Source organism: Sorex fumeus, unplaced genomic scaffold (genome assembly GCF_029834395.1).
Source record: "Sorex fumeus unplaced genomic scaffold, SorFum_2.1 ptg000129l, whole genome shotgun sequence".
Taxonomy (NCBI): domain Eukaryota; kingdom Metazoa; phylum Chordata; class Mammalia; order Eulipotyphla; family Soricidae; genus Sorex; species Sorex fumeus.
The window spans coordinates 10511023-10534527 of NW_026606186.1; the positions used below are offsets into that span (position 1 = coordinate 10511023).

At 52.7% G+C, this 23505-nt stretch overlaps 1 protein-coding gene across 1 annotated transcript in view; it reads left to right on the forward strand.

Annotated features, from left to right (window-relative positions):
• CDK5RAP2 (CDK5 regulatory subunit associated protein 2) overlaps positions 1–23505 on the forward strand; it is a 189426-nt gene that overhangs the window by 120942 nt on the left and 44979 nt on the right. Inside the window, exons 18-22 of the mRNA XM_056138589.1 lie at positions 1106–1201; positions 3225–3403; positions 10053–10455; positions 18184–18415; positions 20452–20574. Coding sequence (XP_055994564.1) covers positions 1106–1201; positions 3225–3403; positions 10053–10455; positions 18184–18415; positions 20452–20574 — 1033 coding nt within the window. The remainder of the gene's footprint in view (positions 1–1105; positions 1202–3224; positions 3404–10052; positions 10456–18183; positions 18416–20451; positions 20575–23505) is intronic.

The window sequence follows — 23505 nt, forward strand, 5'->3', positions numbered from 1 at the left end:
AAGATCAGAAAAATATAAGTTGGGTCGGGGGAATGAAGGGGACAGTTGGCTAGATGGAAGGATTTGTAGAATGAAGCCAGGGAGCTACAGCTAGGGCTGTACTGCAGGTCCAGCCTGGCCCAGAGTTGCCAGCAAGCAGTCCGCCTGGCGTCCACACTGCTTGATGTTCGCGAGTCATTTGGTGTCATCTTTGAGATGAGTTCACCTGATTTCCTCTCTGAGTATGGCCATCCTCACCAACCCCATCCTCCCCCCTGTCCACACCCACCCACACACACCTCAGACCTACCTTCCTTCTTTCCTTCCTTCCTCCCTTCTTCCCTCCCTCCCTCCCTCCTAAATCTGGCTAATTCAGATGTCCCAGTACTGGATTGTTGCTCTTCCAGAGAAGCGACCCCAGTCCTCTTGAGCACTTGGACTCTTCCATTTGTGGAGTGCAGCAGCTCAGGGATTTCCACAGCTTTCCTGAGTCACTGATGTTGCTCACGCAGTATCAGGTGGTCGTCAGGCTTACTTGATGCTCTGCAGTGAGGAGGACTTTTCTCCTGTCAGCCCCTTGACAGTGCCACGGGGACTGTTCATCGCAGATGTGCGTGCAGTGGTCCAAAATGAGGCTGGTGCCCTGCGCTGAGCAGAAGCGAGGCACAAATCGAGCGCACCGTAAATTTCATTTACTGCTTTCTCGCTCTGTGATATTTCCAATTCCATCAATAGCTATTTTCCAAATCTTGTTACTTTTGTGTAATCTGAAAGTGAATGTAGCAATGGCAGTAATGGCACGGGCACCACGGATGGCATATTCGGCTCTCAGCCGCGCAGGGAAGGCCGGGCAGAGGCCGAGGGAAAGGATTGCAGTGGTTTCCGGGGAAATATGTCCTTCCGGTATGCCCCGTCCCCGGCAGCCGCGTGTGAGGTAACTGTTAGCTAGTTAGTTAGCTAACAGTCTAACTAACTGCTTAATTTCCATCCCATGGCTTTGGTGCCTGTTTCCGCCTCATTTTTGGTTTATTTATTTATTTCTTAAGACATCGCTGACACGTTCATACATGTTTATGCTGCACACTTCTTTTGGTTGCCTTTTCACACCATTCCATGCTCCGTGTAGCTTCTGGCTAGCAAGGAGGACGAGGACACGATTGGAAGTGGAGAGGACGGCGAGACTAATCTCCCGAGTGGGCAGACTTCGGAGCAGAGCAATGAGGTAGGAACCTGGCGGCTGACGCCTGCCTCCCTCTGCTTCTCTCTCTGCGCATGCCAGATGTCGGCCGGCAACGGGCTGGGTCTCCCAGAGTGGCGGATAGAGTCTCCCGTCCAGTGTGCTGTTACTGAGCGCTTGCGGTGTGCTAGCAAGGAGCAGAAACTGGGTCTCCACCTTCTTGGTGGTTATCGGGTGAGTGGTTGAGCAGGGCAGGAGATGGGGAAGCAGGCAGGGAACTACATCCGGGAATCCCAGGCAGCGGGTGGCAGACCTGCACAGATCTTTGGAGAGCGAACTTGCCTGTTCACTTTCTGCACCGGAGGTTGAGACTTGAGGGACGATTACTTTCTCAGGCATAGGAGTTGGCCCAAGAGCTTTTGTTTCTGTTCTCGTGAGCTCCCAGGTGATTTGAGCTCAGGGTAAGGCTCCTCTGATGGAATGAAACTCTCCTCTCCGGGCCTCAGAAGCTTCCTGAGCTGGCGGCCATCTCAGTGCCATGTGGTCGTTGATGAGAGTTTGACTCCATCCACACAGGATGCTCCTCCACTGGGGCTGAACATTTGCTGCAGGGTCTGCCCCGGGGTTGAGGAACCCCGGAGTGAGGAGGCTGCATATCAGGCCGATGACCTTCAGGGCACTCACGTTTGTTGCAGTCATGCTCATTAAAATATGGCCACCAGATTTGGAGCAAAAAGCAATTAAAATTGGGCCCTTGGAAATCGTGATGGTTTTTGCACCTTGCTCGGATTCTTTGCAAGTTTTGGTTAGCCCTTTCTCAGCCCTTCCCTCGGCCAGAATTTCCTGTGGGAGAAGATAATAGCATTTCCTTGTTAGAATTGTTGTGATATTTAAACAGAAAGGAATGTAATAAGTACTCAGGATATGCTAGCAATTACTATTTTTATTACAGTATTCTAGAGTTCTTTGTTCCTGCTTTGGAGCTGGTATTTAGATGGATTTAATAACCGGATTGGTGGCAAACATGACCCTATAAATAATAGCTCATTTGTGTGGGTCCTATTTTTCCATTTAAAAATCTTAATCATTTTACAAGTGTGGAGAGAGGGGGTGTGAAGGCGAGTGTATATATCAGCAGCGGTAATGAAGTCAGGGGGAGTTATTTATAGGCCGGTGGAAGAAATTTACAGCTCTGGAAAGGGTGGGGGAGAGAATGCTAATTACAGCACCTCAAGACATGCCCAGCACAGGCTCTAACTAGATGCAGCCTTGATACCACTCCTCGGGGACCTGCGGAGACCCGAGAAGGTGGATCCGTAAATAGCATCTCTGCAGAACTTGGGAAGCCCCCGCCTTCCTAATGGGACAAATCAAAGTCGTGTTAATTAGGATGTGTCTATAAAGAGTCCATCAGCTTTCTGAGAGCCTATGAGGAGGCCGCGTGGCATGAAGGCGGTAAGAAGTGCCCAGCGCGTTGCTCAGGGCCGGGGCCTCGTACCCTTCCTAGGCAGAGCTTTCAGGGATGGGCCTTGGGCTGGCGGAGCTCACTCCAGCGGGTGACACTGTGCCATGCACCGAGGTGACGCTCTCGTCTCATTTCCGTCTCCTAGCCATACCGGGGCAGGAGATGGCATTCCTGTCACTGTCATAGACAAGAGAACTGTGTGTGTGTGTGTGTGTGTGTGTGTGTGTGTGTGTGTGTGTGTGTGTTGGGCATGAGGGGCATTAGAAGTGATGGAAGCCTTCTGCCCTTGGCCCATGCCTGAGCGAGCGAGCGAGCGAGAGAGAGAGAGAGAGAGAGAGAGAGAGAGAGAGTGTGTGTGTGTGTGTGTGTGTGTGCGTGTGTGTGTGTTTTGGGCATGGAGGGCATTAGAAGTGATGGATGATGCCTTCTGCCCCCTGCCCGCGCCTCTCCCGACTGGAAGGTGAGAGTGTGGGGACCAACATGGTCACCCGTTCTCTCCTCCCTCTCCCTCCTCTCTGGTCTGCTTGCACCCACCTTCAACTCTTACTCTCCATTCTTTTTGTGCCCTAGCCCACCTCTGAGACCAAACACTTTGATTCGCAGAGCACAATGGACCATTCCGAAGGGGGCTGCAAAAACGGATACTTTCGGCACACGGATCCCACTGTTTCAGACAGTGGTGGTGCCCACAAACCTCCAGCCCAGAGTCTGGAAGAAGGCGAGCTGCTAACCCTGGTTGCCCCTTTCTTCAACGAGAAGGCCACGGCGTTCCTGGAATCCAGGTAGCTGTGGGGGCCTGGCCCTGGCTGGCATTGTTGCCCTGGTTTGAGGGGAAAACAAACTCATTTTGCTAAATGGATTTCGATGATGGTGCTGTGTAATTTACCTGAGAGAGCTCCTGAAATGGCTTGGAAGGAATCTTGCCAGTCATGCAATTAAGTAATTAGGTGCATGCTGGTGGCTGTGAGGGGCTTCAGCAGAGCCTGGTACAAGCCCATTAGAGAGAGGAGCAGGAAGGGGCTCCTGGGGGCCCTGGAAAAGGGCCGCCTGGCTGTCACCAAGAGGCAAAAACCCTACAGGATCCTCTCCCAGTTTCTCCAGTGTCACTGGGACTCCGCACACGCGAACTGAAATTTTCTTCTCATGTTATCTGCTGGGAGTCATTCCTCTGTGAGGAAGTACAATACAGTGCTTCAGACGAAAAAAGGAGGCGCAGTAGTACAGCTGCTTCTGTAAAATGAACCCCGGCAGGGCCCGTGCCCCTCCTTGCCTCTTTCCTCCAGTGTGGGCGGTGGAGCCCAGGTCTGATCCTTCATGTCTCTGGGCCCCCCTTTCTCTGCTCACTTGCGCTTGGGTCGCTGCGAGGAGGAAGGAGAGTGACACGAGTGTGGTGCCTGGTTCTTTGGCAGATGGAGCGAGCACCGGAGTTGGTTACCAGTGCGCGGCCCTCCAGCAAGAACCCGGGAAAGGGGCAGAGTGTGGGGTGATCGCCTCCATCTCCGGTCACTGGTCTCTGGTTGACAGGTTTTCAGACCGAGTCCTGCGGGGCCAAGCACAGTGGCTGTTCCCACTTGTCTGTTATCACAGGGAGTTAGGTGCCCAATGACTCTGACTTAGAAAGCGCCGGTCTCTCTCTGATACGGGATCACTGAGTCACACTTTGGGGTGCCTCAGGGAAATGGGATGGGTTTTGCCCCCCCCCCCCCCAATGGGGGATGTGCATTCCCTTCTGGCAGAGAGGATGCAGCCCCCTGGCTCAGACCCTCCCATCCTCCCGGAGAAGCCCCATACTCACTGTCTAAGTCTGGGGGGTCACAGTTACATTTTGTGAGGAGCTCTCAGTGACACCACCCACAGTCCAGCAGGAATGTCAATTCTCTGTTCCCTACCACATAGGGTTCCATGGACCTCCAGGCCACTGGTGACCTGTTCTGTGCTTTAAAGTCTTCCCTGTGGGGCTCCCCCCGAGTGCCCTCCTCACTGGGTCTGGGTTGTACTCATTCATGTGCACCCCACATCCTGTTTCTCAGGGTCCTCCCAAGGGCCTGCTTGGGTTCTGTCCCTCTGTCCTGCACACATGCTGGGCACCAGGGCTCAGCCTGGCACTGCATGCCCTGTCTTGTTTTCCCTCACACCAGCTCTGCCTGCTGCTGCTCTTCATCTGCTTTACAGATGTGGGAGGTGACATTCGGGGGTCTGTCAGTTTAGCTCAGAAATGGTAGGGCCATTGGAGAATTTCCTGGAGAGGCATCTTAAAAAAAAAAAAAGAAGTCTTTTAAGATCAAGGCTCTCTTGAGGGTTACGAGGATTTCAACTGGCCATAGGTGGTTTAGTTGGCTGGGGAAAACGCCAAGTTGCAGGGTCCAGAAAGGGAGCACAGGGATTTGGACACTTTCCTTACACGCAGCTGACCCCAGCACCATATACGGTCCCCCAAGCCCACCAGGAGTGCTCCCTGAGTGCAGAGCCAGGACTCAGCCCCGAGCACTGCCGGTGTGGCATTCCTGTCATCACCACCCTCCCAAACAGAACAAAACAACCAAATTAACCCTGGAGTCAAGCTGTGGAATCAAGATAATGTAAGCAAGTGACAAATGTTCAGGAGTACATTGACACCTGTGGTGTCATCTAGATCTCCTCTCTAAAGACATCATCTGCAGTTTGGTTTCCTCATCTGTAATTGGGGGTGGGGGGAGTGGGGGGGGTGCTGATTGATATTTACCTACCTGATACTTACCAGCTTCTCTTTATGAGAAGTAAAGGAGATGGTGGATGTTCAGTAGAGAGCTAGAGCAGTGTTGAGAAGAGGGGGTTGGTGCTTTCACTGCTTCACTGGGGCCCTACTATTTCTCATCGCTTCCTGCCAACACTAGGTAAGATTCACACTTTGTGTGAGGGCAGTGGCCAGCCTGTCACTCAAGCCTCTGTTTTCATTGCTGAGCTGGCCAGTGTCTGAGGAGCCCATGGCAGGGATCCCATGTCTGAGGCCAGACTCCTCCTTTCAGACTCCTCAGCCTCAGACTCCTCTGCCTTAGACTGCTCCCCTTAGCCACCTCCCCCTCAGGCTCCTCCCCCCAGACTTCTCTGCCTCAGTCTGCTCCCCTCGGACTCTTCCCCTCAGCCTCCTCAGACTTCTCCCCACAGACTCCTCCTCCTCAAGACTCCTCAGCCTCAGACTCCTCCCCTTAGCCACCTCCCCCTCAGGCTCCTCCCCCCAGACTTCTCTGCCTCAGTTTGCTCCCCTCAGGCTCCTCCTCTCAGCCTCCTCAGACTGCTCCCCTCAGACTCCTCAACCTCAGACTCTTCCTCCTCAAGACTCCTCAGCCTCAGACTTCTCCCCTTCAGACTCCTCAACCTCAGACTCTTCCTCCTCAAGACTCTTCAACCTCAGACTCCTCCTCCTCAAGACTCCTCAACCTCAGACTCCTCCTCCTCAAGACTCATTAGCCTCAGACTTCTCCCCTTCAGACTCCTCCCCCTCAGCCTCCTCAGCCTCTGTTCTGTCCTTCACTGGCTTTCAGAGTCACTGGACCAGCATGGTCTCTGTGATTCAAGTTGACTCCTTCCCACAGGTAGAATAAGGAAGCAGACACCCACTAGTGACTTAAGCCCGACTGATTATATTGTACTTGACCAAGCAGCAACTTAGCCTTGCAGGTGGAGAAGGGGCGGGTAAGGGGCCCAGGCTGCTCATGGAGAGTGACTGGCAAGTCCTCTTCCCCTGGGACATCACTGTGGGAGTCTCAGCTCTCCTTGTGTTTCTGATTCATTCCCTGGAAGCCAAGGTTTCGACTTCCTCACTTAAATATTTTGGTCTTTGCAGCTTAAAATTAGGTGTGAAATTTGATCACTAAATAAGTATAAAAATCTGAAAGTGGAACCCAGGGGGATATTTATTTATTTATTTATTTAATAAGGCAAATGCTTTCCTGAGCTCTGAAAAGCAAGAGCTCAGGAGCCAAGCAGGGGAGGGGCAGAGGAAGGATGTCTGCGTCCATCCTGGGAGTTGTGGTGCACTCCTCTGGGTGACGCTGAGGGCCAGGAGGGGTGAGGCTCCTATCCAGTCAGCAGAGAAGCTGCCGGAGACTGTGAGGGCTGTGAGGGAGAACACCAGGCCGGGCTTGAAAGTGGATTTCAGATTCTAAATTGACTAGATCGGGGGGTGGGGGGAGGGAGTTAGATAGCACCTCAGAAATCCAAGGTCCTTTTTGGTTCCTTCCCTCCCTCCCTCCCTCCTCCCTCCCTGCTCCCTCCCTCCCTCCCTCCCTCCCTCCCTCCCTCCCTCCCTCCCCCTTCCCTCCCTCCCTTCCTCCCTCCCTCCCCAACCTACCAGACCGAAGCTCCCAAGTCTGTGCTCCTTGCCCCCTCTCCACTCACAGTTCCCCTCTCGTTTCTTGGACTTCACTGCAGCTACCTCCTTACTAGATCCTTGTCCGTTTCCTTCCACGTGACTTCCAGGGCTGTGACTCTGCGGTGCAGTTATCTTTCGCCTCTCGAAACACTCTTCCCAGGCACCTCAGTTCACGGCCTCAGAATTCCTCCTGAAGCCCGTTGGCCTGCCAGCTCTGTTCAGGCAGCTGTTCTCAATTGGTTCTCTATACTTTGACCCTACTGTTCTCTCAGCTCCTGGGATGACTCCCTGTACCCCCACATCACAGCCTCTGCAGGTGGGGGTGCCTCTGAAGGAGCCCCCCACCCTGGTTGCTTGTGCTGCTTCGCCTGGAAGAGTCTCCCGGAGCAGGTCAGACTCTTCCTCTCTCTTTTCACAGCAAGTGCTCAGCATGGCCACCCGAGGCTGCATTGGAACCTCCAGGCATCTGTCCCCTGTGTCCCTGCGCTGACTGCGGCCTTGCTTGCTTCCTCACTGTAGGGACAGGCACAGTGGACCTCAGCCCAGCCCAGGGTTCTCAGCAGCACTCAGTCAGTTCAGACTTCCGCACTGTGGGATGAAAAAACAGCTCAACCACAGTGCTCCCTACCCTTGGGAGTGAGTTCCGGCCTCTCTGGATGACTCCCCCACCCTATGTCCCCCTCACACACACCCTTTATCTGCATCGTGAGTCCTTGTCTGTCTCTGAGCAATTTCCACTCGCATAAGCCAGGCTGTACTATGAACCACAGGGAAAGGTCTCCCCTATCCTTAGTTTCACATTTGCTTGAGCTTCTTTCTGTCCCGTTTCTTTTTTTCCCTTCAAGGCAAAAATTCCTTTGGAAGAATCATCTCCCCTGCTCTGTGCCCATTTCCTTTCCAACTTCTCGGGTCCACGCTGAGTCCTTGTGTGGGCTCAGAGGGTGTGAGCAGCCGTCAAGGACAGCTTTCAAGGTTAAACCCAGTGACCTGTCTCTCGCCTTCCCTCTTTCTCCTCTACGCGGGGCTCCCTCCTTTCATTCCACTTTGCTGACTGCCCCACCTTTGACGCAGGCTGACCGATGACCCTTAAGAGTGTCCCAGAGCTCTATGCCCCCTCCCCTGTCTGTCTTCACTCCCCCTGGCTTGAGTTCATACCCAGTGTGACTTTCAGCTCAGGTCGGGGCCTCGACCTCTCTCCAGGTATCTGGGGGGCCCTTTAGTGTCTGAAGCCCAGCTCCCGTTCCAGTCCAGTCTTTGCTGTTCTTCCTTGCTCAAGCCCAGCGAAAGGCCTAACAGTTTTCCTGATGGTTGTAGCTGAGAGTCTGGTTCCCACAGCCCCCATCACCTGTGGCAGCAGGCCTGTTGATTCATCCTGTCTCCAACGCTAATTCGCTTGCCCCTCAGTCCAGTCTTCATAAAGCAGACGGAGGCATCCTTCAGAAATGGAGATCCTGTCCCCTCTATCAGGATGCGGTAGACGTCCCGGGCCCGCCTCTGCGAGCCGCGCCGTGGCCTCTGCTTCCCTCTGTTCTCACAGTCCACCTCCTCAGGACATCAGGACCTTCTTCCTGCTCCTCCAACCCTGCACTCCCCTCAGGACCTTTGTACTAGCGATTCATTCTTTCTGGAATGTTCTTTCCCTCCACGTGATGGGGTGGGGGTGGCTCTGCTGGAAATCGGCTCTGTTGGCCTTCCTAGATCACTCTAGCTAAAAGGAAACTGGCCCTAAATCTCACAGTTCCTCCCTCTTCTCCCCTGCTCAATTCCTGGGCTTTATCAGGGTCTGACTTTGACTTATCAGCATCTGAATGTCTGAGTGATAGGTAAACTCTAAGATGCCTCTTCACCTTGCATTTCCCGCTGCCTCACCTGACAAAGGTCACGGTCAGTCACAGTCCTCCTGTTGTTCATCAGTTTGCTCGAGCAGGCCCAGTAACATCTCCATCATGAGACTTGTTGTTACTGTGTTTGGCATATCTTGCCAGTACTTGCCAGGCTCTACCTGACAAAGGGGACCACTTAATGCCTTTTGGATGAATGGGCAGGCAATTAAAACCTAATTACCATAGCTGAGGGGGACGAAAAGCACCCCCCCTGAGAAAGGGTCAGGTGCTTCTCTGGGGCCTGCAGGATCTGGGTTCTGGTCTGGCTCTGCCCTTCAGCCTTCAGGACCCCAGAGTCCTCATCTGCGAATTCCTCTGTACACCCCACCTCCCGGTCCTATGGCGAGGAAGAGTCATATTTAGCATATTTAGTAGGTCTGCCGCACTCTTAAGTGCTTTGCAAATATCAGCCCCTCTCACCTTCTGCCTTCCACATGGGGAAGATGCTCGGGATGGGTGGATAAACAGTGTTCGGGCCTCTGACAAGACCTTCACACGGAGCTATTCCAAAGGTCCTGACTGTGGCAACAGCTTAATGAATCTGCTGCTCAGATTCCTAACCAGGTAACACTTGAAATGTTTTATTTAACAGTGCAGCCTCTGTCGTGTATTATAATGGCTTCTTTCACCACCTTTTACTACCATTTGTAAAGTCTCTTCCCAGGTTTTATCGCTATGTGGTTTGGTAGTGAGTTACGGTCCTCTTTGGGCTAGCTGGATGGCAATGGCCATTATTTTTAATCTACATTAAGGGGAAGAAAGGAAAATTGAGTTTAACATATTTGAGATACCGGGAATATGTTTACAATCTGGGTTTACTAAATTTTAAGATGGTTTGTAGGGTATGGATGATTCCATGTTAGATGTGAAAAATGGACCATCCATTTTGATCTGTTCGTGTCTTCCGAGGCCCCTGTCTGCATTCGTGGCTCCTCAAGGCCCCGTCAGATGCCATGTCGCTGGGTCATATCCTGCTTTTTTTTTTTCTTATTCACCAAATGTGTAATGTGGTGGTGCCACAGGCTCCGGTCCTTGTCACGAGGTGACAAGAGGGTGAGGCACTGGCACAGAGCCTGATGCCCTGCAGGTGCTTGCCCTGTTCAGCATCCTTAAGGGTGGGCGGGGAAAACTCGGGTTGGGGCTGAGGCCTGGGCAGGAAGCTCATGTCTGCCCCTTCCTTCCTTTCGGGCGCGACAGGCCGGAGCTGCTGGAGGTGCTGTGGGACCTGCTTCTGGAGCAGATGTGCCTCCTAGAGCAGGAGGTCTTGGGAGACCGCCTCGACAGCAAGACCAAGAAGACCCTGAAGCAGATGGCCGCTCGGCTCAAGGGTGAGCTTGGCCACGTCATCCGCCCCGGCGCACTCGCTCAGCCGCACTCCGCGTGGAAGTCGCTTCTCGGAGTCCCCCGACTGAAGGCGGGCGAGGCCCCCAAGACGGAGCTGAAGGACGCCTCGGCGCAGACCGTGGCCATGGAGGGCGACGCGCCCCGCTTCCGCCACGAGGGTAGGAGAGAGGCTTGGGAGGAGAAGCCGCCCGAGGCCCTGTGCAGCGCTGAGCACCAGCCCGAGCACGAGCCCTTGCACAGGATACCAAGGCGACAGGTGAGCCTCTCCTTGCACCTGGGGTGGGGGCCTAGCAGAGGATGACCGTCCCCGCGCTAGAGGTGGGTTTCAGATGCACAAAAAAACTTTCTGGATCCCCCCTCCCCTCCCCCGCCGGCTCTACTGCCTGTTTGGGTTTCTGTGGCTGCCTCTTCTCTCTTCCTGGCCTCTAAAGGTGCGTGTCTCTCCCCAACTTGGCCCAGTGTCACTCACATCTCCAACCTCTCTGTCCTCCCCCTGCCCCAGCCCCGGCTTCCTGTCTGTCTGTCTGTCTCTCTCCCTGTCTTTTTGTTCATCTTTTCCTCTATCTTTTTCTGGGGGTGAGTATGTTTGGGCCACACTCCATGATGCTCACGGCTTATTCCTGACTGCGCTCAGGGGTCTTTCCTGGGATACTCAGAGACTGTCCGTGGCTCTGGGGATCAAACTGCATTGGCTGCCGGCACATAAGCGCCTTACCCATGGTTCCTATCTCTCTGGGCCCTGCCCATCTGTCACCTGTCAGGACGTTTTTGTGTTTCTTGTTTATGTTTACACACACACACACACACACACACACACACACGTAGTCATGGAATCTGCGTTCTCTCTGTAGCGCTCTCTTGGTTTTTTTTTTTTGTTTTGTTTTTTTTGGGTTTTTTTTTTTGCTTTTTGGGTCACACCTGGTGATGCATACAGGGGTTACTCCTGACTCTGCGTTCAGGAATCACTCCTAGCGGTGCTTGGGGGACCATATGTGATGCTGGGGATCGAACCCAGGTTGGCCATGTGCAAGGCAAATGTCCTACCTGCTGTGCTATTGATCAAGCTCCCCTCTTGCATTTCCTACCAGGTTGTGTTGCAGGGAATATGCCACCATTTGTACTTTTTTTTAAAAAATCTGATCACGGACATTTCCTTTGCACCATCAGAATAAAACCATCTTGAGACCATCAGAGCTTGGCTTTAGGGGCAGGGTGGGAACTTTGCTCTTCTCTGTGCAGCGTTTGCATCTGTGACTTTCTCCTTATTCTCATAGCCTTATGGTATTGGTTTCGGCCGAGGAACAAGATCCCAAGTGATGGCAGCTAACAGGTGGTTCCGGTGCCCCACCCCCCGGGGGGGGACCTCCGCAACCTGACTTTCCCCAGGAGTTACATTGCTCTAGCCCTCGTGGCCCGCAGCGACCTGGTCTGGATTTGTTGGGCAATGGTCCACAGTTTGCTTTCATCCAGATGCTGTCTCCGAGCTCCCTGCCAGCTTATTAAATGCCAGGCAGTGTTTGATGGGCTCTGTCATCACGGTCCTCCCGGGCCCAGTGGGTGGCAGGAGATGTGATTGTCCTGGGAGAGAAGGAAGGAGGTGGTGTTTCTAATAGAGCATGGGCGATGCTGTGGGGATTCTTGCTTCTGAGGGGTGTTTTGTGTCTGAGGAAGCAACTGTACGCGCTGCCGCATCGCATCAGAATGGAGAATTACGTTTATTTTCTGACCACTAAATTACTGCTTTTGTGCATACCAAAGAGAGTTAGATATATCATTAGCGAAATTGCTTTTGATTGTTTTAAATTATGCACCAAAACTGTAATTTCTGGAAAAAGGGTTTTTCTAAAGATATCAGTAGAGACCAAAAAAGGAAGAAGAAGAAGAAGAAAAAAAAAAAAGAAAAGATGCTGCCATTATATTCGCAGTACTCGAGATGCAAGCATGTGCATTTTGGCTGGAATAGAAACACTCTCCTCTGCCCCAGTTCCTTTAGCTTGTACCTGTCTGTTAGGAAAATGGAATGTTGTGTGTGCGTATTTTTTCCTGTTTGTGTGGGAGATAGCATTCTGTGTTCAGGAGAATTGGATAATCAAATGAACTTCATTTTCCTAAATGTGCTGAAAAAAAGTTTTTAGTTCAGTATAATTCTTCTTGCTTGTGCTTTCAGAATGAGGAAACTTTCATCTCTCCATCTACCTTTTTCTGGGGATGGGGCGAGCAGGTTCAGGCCACACTCCATGATGCACATGGCTTATTCCTGACTCTGTGCTTGGGCTTATTTTGAACTCCTCCCTCCCATCCCCAGGCAGTGCTCTGAGTCCCCTCCCAGTGTTGCTTAGCCTTCCTGGGCCACACTGAGCAGGGCGGGGCCCCCTGTGGTGCTGGGAATTGAATCAGAGCTTTTCTGCATGCCAGCCAAGTGCTCCAGCCCTTGGAGTTATCTTCCAGGCCCCAACTGTGTTTATTTTTCAGCATCTGTTGTACATGCTGGGTATTGAGTGTATTCTATGCATGTATCATGTCCCTCAAAACGTATGGGTTTGGTGGTTATTAGAATCTCTACAAAGGTTCAGCAAATTGTCCAGAGCAACTTAGCTGTTAAGACGTATAATAAATAGGGCGATACACGGAAGCCCGGCTTTATATATTTATTTATTTATTTATTTTGGGGGTCACACTTGGTGATGCTTGGGTTACTCCTGGCTCTGCATTCAGGAATTACTCCTGGCGGTGCTCGGGGGACTATATGGGATGCTGGGAGTTAAACCCAGGTCGGCTGCGTGCAAGGCAAATGCCCTACCGTTATACTATTGCTCCAGCCCTGACTTTATTTTTTTTTTCATTTTTATTTTTTAAAATTTTTATTAGTGAGTCACCATGAGGTACAGTTGTAGACTTACAAATTTTTGTGCTTGGGTTTTAATTATACGATGATCAAATACCCATCCCTCCACCAGTGCCCATTCCCCACCACCACAGATCCCAGTATCCCTCCCACTCCCCATCCCCCCATCCCACCCTGCCTCTGTGGCAGGGCATTCCCCTTTGTTCTCTCTCTCCTTTTGGGTGCTGTGGTTTGCAAAAGAGGCATTGAGTGGCAATCATGTTTGGTCTATAGTCTACTTTCAGCATGCATCTCCCATCCTGGGGGGGGATCCTCCCAACACCCTTTATTTGGTGCTCCCTTCTCTATCTGAGCTCCCTTTTCCCCTAGCATGTGTGTCCAGCCCTGACTTTAGATGCAGCCAGGGAGAATATAAGCCCACCTTTCTCAGAAAGGAAGAACCATGTCCCCCAGCCCCTCCCCCTTATCCCCACTGTGGCCTCCAGGCCATGCAAGTGGAAGAAATTATAATGATTTTCTTCCATTAGTCAAGGAATCATTAATCCTGTGGGTTAAACTCTTGCATCCTGTTGAAAAGAACATCCTTGCAGCCCATGGGAGAAATGAGGAGACTGCAGAGACTTCCTGCCACTCAAGCACCGGGGCCTGATGGGTGCTGCGGAGACAGCAGCTGCCTCGACCCTGACCCGCTTGGGCTCCCGTTGTGAGCAGGCCCCAGAGCCTGTGTGCCCGCTCCTCGAGGTGATGTACAGGCACAGTGGGCACTCCGGGCATGTGCTGTGCTGACCCCCTCAAATGTCGTGTCTTCATTAGGTGCCACCCGGCTCCGTGTCTGTAAGGCCGCGTTCAGTGTAGCAGTTTTCTAAAGCCAGTTGTGGTTGTCGGACTGAAATGAGCCTTGGTTGTTTGTGCACCGTTAGGTATCTTTCTATTTCCATCCGACGCCCGGATTTGTTTTCGAGACTAAAGCTGGGTGCAGACTGCGGACTAAGCAATGAGCACTGTTTTTCCAGCCCCCTGTGAGGAGGTGCCGGCTTTCCCCTGGGTGCTCTTGCTCCTTCCCTGCGTCCTCCTGTTCTCCAGCACCCTGAAAGCTGCTTCCTTCCCTGAAACCTGCTTCCTTCCCGTGCTGCGTCTTCCGGCCTGCCGGGATGGAAGAGTGTTGGGACTTTTTCTAACCAAGCAATGCCATCCGCAGAGATGTTCTCATCCTCTGACACTCAGCTGGTGGTTTGACGTTTCCATCTGCAGGGGAATCCTGTGGGACCGTGTGCCCCAGGAGTCCAGAGTTGCTTAAAAGCATCGGCCTTGTAGAGCTTGCAGGAAAGGCTCTTTGCTCTTCCCGAGAGAACTCGGTGATTTTCTCTTTTCTAGAATCTCAGCTATTTTCCATTTTCCTCTCGAGTTTCTTCTTTTATGCTTTGATTAAAAGATTAAGTTTTGGTGGCCAGAGAGGTAGCTCAGAGGACTGAGTGTGTCCTTTGCATGCTGGAGGAGATCTGGGACAACTTGGTCCCCTGATAGCCCCTAGGAATAGCTCCGAGCACTGAGCTAGGAGTAGTCCTCAAGCATTGTAGCAGTTGTGGGCCAAACAACTCCCCTCCCCAATTTTTTTTTTAAAGTAAACCATTTTTTGGTGATGTTATTCAAATATACAAGGTCTCAAAGTATATATCACAGGAGTTTTTAAAGTATATTCATAGCGCCAGAGCGATAGTACAGCGAGTAGGGCATTTGCCTTGCACGTAGCTAACCCAGGTTCCATCCCCGGCATCCCATATGGTCCCCCAGCATCACCAGGAGTAATTCCTGAGTGCAAAGCCAGGAGTAGCCCCTGAGCATTGCTGGGTGTGACCCAAAAAGCAAATAAATAAAGTATATTCATAGAGTCATGTAACCATCTCCAGAACCAATTTTAGAACAGGTCCATTATCTCAGGAAGAAGCACTGAACTGGCCTATGAAAAGATGTTCAGACTTACTAATCCAGGAAATGCAAAGGTAAACAATGAGGATCCCACCCCAGGCCCATGAGGATGACTGTCCTCAGACAAGAGGCATCAAGCATTGGTGTGGATGCAGGGGAAAGGGGGTTCCTCAGACACTGGGAGTGTAAGTTGGTGCAACCATGACAGAAAACAGTATGGAAGTTTCTCCCCCCCCCCCCCCAAGAGGAATAGGAATCTCATGTGATTCAGCTCCTCCTTTTCCTGAGTATTCATTTGCAGAACCCGAGGACACTTAATTTTGCGAAGATAAATGCACCTCTGTATTCCTTGCCACTTTATCAACAGTAGCCAAGATAGAGAAATGGCCTAGATCTTCATCATCTGATGAATGGATGCAGAAGAGATGGTTGGGGGGTGTGTGTGTGCGTGTCACAGGCATGCCCACAGAGGAATGCGACTTAGCCATAAAGGAGAGAAATCACATCATTTGTGATTACATAGGTTGGCTTTGAGAGTATTATTCTAAGCCGAGTAAACTGCATTGCAGAGGACAGACTACTATATTGTTTGACTCAGATGTGGACCTTATAGAGAAGAAAGCAAATAAACAGACCATCAAACTCTGGGGTCCAGAGCAAACAGAGAGGTGGCTGCCCAAGGGAAAGGGGGCTGGGTGGAGGAGATGAGCCGAGGGGGCCAGTCGTTTGGAGGTGAAAGTGAACTCTCTTGATGATCCCAGTGTCGTGTTGAGTGTTACAATTATGTCAAGTGACGTATAGGTGATATACAGGTGTTGAATTATAATGCTGTATGCCTGAAATTGCATGATAATGTAATAGCCAATGATGTTACATCATTGGTTATTTTGTGCTATTGTGATAACCAGTGCGGACTTACTAGAACCCAGGGATATGGCTCAAGTGGTCGAGCACATGCGTAGTAATTGTGAGACCCACGGGTTGATTCTTAGCGATGCCCAAATCTCCTGTAAAGGAAAGAAAAGTCCTTAACCCATTAGTAGTCCCCTCCTATTCCCCCTGCCCCGCTCGCAGTCGTCAGCTGCAGCCAACTTCTTATCTGCTTTCTGTCTTTAGAGATTTGCCCTCTCTAGATAGATCATTGAAATGGAATCTTACTGTCTTTGGTAACTGTCTACTTCCACTGAGCCTTATGTCCTCAAGGCTCATTCATGCTGTAGCATTTATCAGCAGTTGATTTCTTTTTATTGTGAGCCAGTAGTCCATTGTATAGATAAGCCATGCTTTATCCATTCATTAATTTGTGGACATTTGGGCTGTTTCTGCCCTTAGGCTATTATGAATAATGTTGTCACAAACATTCATGTACAAGGTTTTGTGTGGCCAAACCTTTGTTTTTTCTTTTTGGGTCACACCCGGCGATGCACACGGGTTACTCCTGGCTCTGCACTCAGGAATCACTCCTGGCGATGCTCAGGGGACCATTTGGGATGCTGGGAATCGAACCCCGGTTGACCGTGTGCAAGGCAAATGCCCTACCCACTGTACTCTTGCTCCAGCCCCAAGTGGCCATGCCTTTTTATTCTTTCTGGGTATATGTGTAGGAGTGGAATTCCTAGGTCATATAGTAACTGTCTTTTTTTAACCCTTTGAAGAACTGCCAGACTTTTGAAAAATGACCACTTACTTTGCATTTCCACCAGCCACTCGTGAAAGATCCAGTTTAGCGTATCCTTGCCCACAACAGTTAACTTGTTTAAATGGTATTGTCCTACGGGACAGGAAGTGGTGAGACTTCATTGTGTTTTGATTTCTGTTTCTCTGATGGCCAGTGAAGTGGAGCATCTTTCCACGCACTTGTTGGCTGTGTCTGTCCCTCCTTTGGGAAACATCTGTCAGATCCTTTGCCCATCTTTGAATTCAGCTGCAGGTCATACCTAGTACGTAGACTGCGGTAAGGACTTGGCCCTTTTGTCTGAGAGAACAGGGAAGCAGTTAAGGTGTTTCTAAGCAGAGGAGAGGGATTCGGAAAGGGTTGCCTTTTGTGCGGTGGTGTGAAGTGTGGATTGGAAATGGCAAGAGGGCAGGTGAGGAGACAGCTTCAGAGGGTGTTGCCATGGCTGCGGTGCGAGCTTGCCGTGTCCAGGGAATTGGGCGGTTGCAGTGGACAGGGGGAGAATTCAGAGGCAACGTACATCTGCAGCTAATGGAACTTGGTGAGTGGGGAAAGGGGGCATGAAAGGAGCTGGACAGTGGAGTCCAGGTTTGAGGCTGTTAGAGGGGTCTCGCGTGGGGAAGGCACACCGGAGTATGGAGCCGATTCTGGGTGAAAGCCATCAAAAATGAAGATGTCGGGGCTGGACAGAGAGTGTTGGAGTCACAGCGCTTGCCACACATACCTGACCCCAGTTCAATCCCCGCTTCCACATATGGTCCCCTGAGCACTGCCAGGAGTGATTTCTGAGCACAGCAGGAGTGAGATAGGAGCACTGATGGAGGGGGCCCAAAAGAGAAACAAGTCAAAAGTTAGCCTCTGAGCACAAAACCAGGAGCGCCACCAGGATAGCCCAAACTCTGCCTCTTCCCCAAGTGATGATTTCCAGAAGAAACCCACCAGACGCCCAGGAAATACCCACTGGATCACTGACCCAGTAGTCACTGAAAACTTTAGTGTGGGACCAGAGAGATAGAACAGGGATGAAGGCACTTGCCTAGCATGTGGCCAACCAGAGTTTAATCTCCACACCGTATGTGGTCCTGGAGCGTTGCTGGGTGTGGGCCAAAAACCAAAATAAGTAAATAAATAAAAGTTCTTTTTTTGGAGGCGGGGGCTGATGTGGTCTTGGTGGACTAGCAGGGACGGGAGGCTGAGGGACTTAGAATGAGGACTATACGTATGGGATACGAGGAAAATAAACAAGCAAGCAGATGTCCCCCAAGAGATTGTGGGGGAAAGGCTCGGCATGTATTAGCTTCTGGGCTGTCCAGAAAGACCGTGGGCCAGGACCGAGATGGTACTGAGCCAAACTTGGTACTCATCAGTCAGAATGGGTCTGCAGGATGCAGACTGCGGGTTTAGGGGAAAAGTCTCGAGGCCACTGGAAGCCCGGGCTACTGCTCAAGTCCCGTTTTACGGGGCCGGCCTGAGAGTGTGGGATGGGACCACGAGACCAAAAGCCGGGCACTCACTGTTGCGTCCTTTTGCGTTTGCAGAATTCGAAGAAGTCCCGCCTGCCCATCCCCATCAAGACGTCCCGCTCTTTGGGGAGTATGTACCGGCGCCCGGGCACCCAGCGCCTGGTGGCCCAGCTGCAGGGCCAGGTCTTGGAACTGCAGGGGGAGCTGAAGGAGTTTAAAATCCGTAACAAGCACCTTCACCAGAAGTTGATCCTGGCTGAGGCCATGATGGAGGGGAGCCCGGCAGCAGAGCAGCCACTCCGGAACGGTAAGTCCCCGAGGGAGGAACCGACCCTCTGCCCGCCTACAGCGCTGGAAATGTCAGCCGTGGAGGTCAGGTGGGTTTGTGTCTCAGTGCCACGTGATCACAGCGATTCATCTTCCCACAGTGGCAGGAAGGCGATGGGGAAAGTGGATTGGGTGTTTGCTCTGTGCCCCGGAGTCTGGATCAGGGGGACATGTGGGGCTCTCGGGGAGTTGCTGGTGGGTGACCTGGGTGTGTGATGGCTGGAATCCAGCTTTGGGGGCTTCATCCACGGAGCCCTCAGATGTGTGGCAGGAGGGCATGTATTTGTCTCTTCCAGGCAGGCTGCCTAGTTGGGGCTCCTTGGGAGTACTCATCATGCCTGAAGCCTTCCTCTGGAAGACTGTCCCTGCTTCCCTTGGGGCTTCCCAAAGGGAGCCCCAGGATTAAAAGTATGGGGGGGGGAATTCCCAAGACTTGGAGGGGGTGCCCCGGGGGTGTCTTTTAGCCCAGACAGATTTTCTCCTTCCCTTCCGCCCCTCCAGGCGGTGGAGAAAGCGGAGGGCCTTCCCAGGATGCTGCAGGGAGGCACGTCTGCCGCGCGGGGGCGCCAGTTCACCCACGGGAGCCGGCGACTGCTGCCTCCTGGTCGGAATTGCTGACTGCCAGCACGAGAGCTGCCTTCTCTGGATTTGCTCAGAGAGCACGTTTTGATCTTTGCCTGCCAAGCATTTTCTGGGCATCGGGGAGACAGTGAAGAAGATAGGCAAAAATTTCTGTTTGACTCACATTCCTCTGTGTGTGTGTGTGTGTGTGTGTGTGTGTGTGTGTGTGTGTGTGTAAGAGGGTGAGGTAGAAAAGGACAGTGAGTTGATAGCAAATAAATGATCTGTGAGAACAAGGAGGGGTCAGGGCCTCACCACTCCCACCCACTCAGAATGAGGGCGTGAGATGCGGGATTAGGTAGATTGAGATTTTTCTGAGATTTTGCCTAGGGGGGTTGGGGAGCTCAGGGGCGGGCAATGATGGGAGCCTTGTGCCGCCCTCGGCAGCTGGAATAACTCCTGATACTCCCCAAGCCCTCATCATGCCCCTCGAAAGGCACCTCTCAGGCCATGCCCTTGGCTGTCCTTGCAGGAGGAAGTTGTCGTCCCTGCCTGGTCCCCGGGGGAAGCTGCAGCGGGGGCCACAGTGTGGCTTAGCTCCTCTAGCTCTCTCTGGCCCCCGAGCTCCATCCGCACAGGCAGGCCCGGGCCACTCTTCCCCAAAACCTGGGCTCCAGCAGAGACATTTTCTCTGCCATCGTGTCTCCTCTTGGCTTGGCCTTGCTGGCCAAGCTGGGCTTGGGCGCGATTGCTCTGTTCTCTCCCCTTCCGGAAGCCGCCTTCTCTCATTCTACCATCTGTCCACCCAGGCATCTGATACTACTGTCTGTCTGTGTTTTCAGCCGTGTGCACCATGTGTAGCGTGTCTCTGTGTGTGTGTATGTGTGTGTGTGTCTGAGAGAGAGAGAGACAGAGGCAGAGACAGAGAGACAAACTGACAGAGAGACAAACTGACAGATGGACTGAGCTAGCTTAGAGCTACCGGTGCAAGACAGGTGTTGGGGACCAAATTTCTGAGCGAAATGATTTCTTGGCTGGGGTGATGCAGCCCACCGTGAGGCCCTGGCACTCTGACCCAGGGTGGTGGTGGTGGGGGGGGAGTCACCATTTGCACCCCACCCCGCGTTTCTTGCTGAGACACCAAGCGCCTCAGCCGGTTGCCCGGTAGCCCCGGGGACCTTGTGTGGAAAGTGGGCTCGAAGCTCTGGAATTCGTTTTCTCACTCCCAGTTTTTTAAGAGCCGGGACTTAAACCATTTTAGACAAGCTGCAGTATATTTATGCCTTTTATGTCCTGTTATGGCAGCTCGATGGATTAATTTTATCTTACAAATTGCATTTTGCCTCCCCAGTGCTTTTATTTTCCCTGTTGTAGCTTTGCGTTCCTTGCAGTTGCCTGGCCGAGTTTCCAGCCTGTGGTTTTCTTTATTTTTCTTCCTCTGTGTGTGTGCCCTAGGCCAGCCCTTTGTGGGAGCAGCGTACCAGGAGAGCCCAGGAGAGCAGAAAGGACTGAGCACCTCACCCTCTGTCTGGACGGACAAGGTGGCGAACGATGGTCAGCGATCCAGCCACGAGACAGGTCAGTTCCTGTCCTGTGGGTTTGGGGAAGCTTCGTGTGCCCGGCACCATTGGGATGTTTCCTATAAAAAGTCGTTACTGGGGCCAGGGAATAGAACAATGGTTAGGGTGCAAGCCTGGCATGCGGCTGAGCCGAGTTTGAGCCTTGGGATGCCCTCCCGATCACCACCAGGAATATCCTGAAACCCCTCCCGCCCCGGCACCACCAGTCCAGCACTGGAGGCCCCAAGCACCACTTGGCGTGGCTCTGTAAGCCCCTGGCATAGTGGGGGGCGGGGGGTTGCCCCATAAGCCCCTGGCACCACAGGTCCCAGCAGCGCCAGCCTCAGGACCTTGCATTGAACCCCAGATCCAGTTGGCTGGAAGGGGCCCCTCTGCCCTCAGCACTACTTGGGAGCAATCCCTGCCCCTGTCCCCAGCACATGCACACGCACACGCACACACAGTGCACGCATGCACACGTGAACACATTCTCACACATACACACATGCACATGCACTTGCACACTCACAAACACACATGCACACTCATTACTAAATCCTGCAGCAGCCGTGTTGGCTGTTGTCATTGTCTCAGTCAATCCACGGAGAAGCTGGGGTTGGAAAAGGCCTGGCCCAGGGTCGCCTCCCCGGGAAGTAGGGACTTCAATTGGGGGGTAGCCAGACGTCTGTGTGTCAGATTTCCAGGCCTGGGGGAGGGTCTGTTGCTTCCCTGTCTAGCTGCTGGTCCTGGAGCTGTTGCCTGAGAGAACCTAGGCTGCCCCCACCACCTGGTACCTCCTCACGCCCTGCCCTGTGGCAGCCGGTGTCCCTCCGGCCGTGGCTGCTGTTGAGGTGGGGCCCGAGCTGGCCCCCAGAAAGGTCAGTGGGAACAGTGCATGTGTGAGTGAGACCAGGCAAGCTGTATGTCTTTGCTCTCGCGGTTAGGAGGTATTAGAAGCACACAGGCAGTGATGAAGTAGAGCACAACAGGTTACCATGTCCTTGTTCAGTCAGAAAGAACGAAGGCTTACAGTTTTTCTTTTCTATGTTATGTTCTTTCTACCTTTTATCATTATCAATCATCATTATTATTTTGTTTCTTTTTTTGTGGGGGTGGGGCATTCTTGGTGATTTTCAGGGCTTACGACTGATGGGCTCGAGGGACCAAAGGGGGTGCCGGGAATTGAACCTGAGTTGGTTATGTGTAAGGCAAACGCCTTTCCCTCTCTACTAGCTCTCTGCTGTCCTTTCTGGCCTTTATTTAAAAACAAAAAGAAGGGGCCAGTGCGGTAGTACAGCGGGTAGAGCATATGTCTTGCACGCGTCTGACCCGGGTTCGATCCCCAGCATCCCATATGGTCCCCTGAGCACCACCAGGAGTAATTCCTGAGTGCAGAGCCAGGAGTAACTGTGCATTGCCAGGTGTGACTAAAAAAGCAAAAAAACAAAACAAAACAAAAAACCAACAAAAGACTATCAATTGTTGCAGTGCCTTTTAAAGTCTGCTTCAAGGAAGTCCGACATCGGTGGTCTTTGACCACCTATCCACAGACTGGTACCAGTGCGCAGATGCAGAAAGGTTGCAAACCTCTGCTCAGCCACCTCCCATGGACCAGTGAGCAGGATGGGCGCAGTCTGTGAGGGCGAAAGGCAAAAGGGCGCTGCTTGGCATGACCAGAATTTAGACTATATGTCTCAGACCTCCCTCCGCGCCCCCACAACAAAAACTCCTTTCTCTGTTGGGTTCATTTCTATTGAGCAAATATTTACTTCTCACTGACCTCCATCTCTGACTCTGAGGGGTTGGTAAACTGGGAGAGAGGCAGGAATGACACATTGCACAGCTCCCAAGAGTGATTCCTGAGTGCAGAGCCAGGAGGAACCCTTGAGCATTGCCGGGTGTGACCCAAAAAGAAAAGCAAAAGACAAGGCGGAAAGCACAGCTAGCTGGCCTGTTTCACTCCCTGAGAAATAATTCCCTCGGGAATTCTAAATTCCCCGTGGACGAACCATGAGAGCCCCAGGCTTGGGGGCAGGGGGGAAGCCTCCAAGCCCTGAGCCGGGTTCCTGAGGACGCTGGTGAGTGCGGCGGCTGCAGTGTGCCTGGCTTTGGTGAGACACAGCTTCCCCGGGGCAGAGGGGCCGTAGAGCAGTGCCAGCAGTGTGCAGGGTTTGCCAGCACCGGGGCCAGGCGAGGCTTCAGCTCTCTTGGTGCCCCACTGCCGAAGCGCTTCCCTTTTCTCTTGAGCTTGGCTCCCGCTCCCGCCCGGCCCCAAGTTCCCAGCTCTTGTGGAGGCCCAGCTGGTGCCTTAAGCTTTTAAATCTTTTTTGAAATGCCTCTTGCTTTTTTGGGGGAGGGGCCCTCCTGACTCCCCCACTGATGTAGACATCTCCTCAGCCCCTGTGTTTGGTTCTGGATCTGACCTGGTTGGTGACGGCGCTCACCATCACCCCTTTTCTTCTTCAGTAACCTCCACCCCCCACCCCGGGTATAGCTGAGGTGAGTGGGGTCCACAGACCTGCCCATGTCTGCACCCCGGGGCTGTTGCATCTGCACTCCTCCTGAATGGAAGGCCCCAGAGGTGCAGGGGGCTGCCAAGCTCTGCGAGCACCCTACGGCCACTCACCTGGAACTTGGGGCAAGTTCTACTCTTGCCATGCCTCAGTTTCCTCGCCTGCGCAAGGAGAGCTGTCACATAGGACTTTGGCCGAGACTGAGCCTGCTTGGACGAGAGGCGCTCAGAGTGGTGACGTCTGTCCCGAGGTCTTGCTCTGCGCAGGCTCCCATGGAGTCCTCTGCCGTCGCGCCCTCTCCTCTCCCCTTCCCTGAGGACATGCAAGGGCCCTGCGTGAAGGGCCAAGGGAGGATCACAGGAGCAGGGCCTCGTCACCACGCTCACCCTGGCCTGGGAGCCGAGAGGTCAGACCCCTGCCCCGAAGAGGGAGCCGAA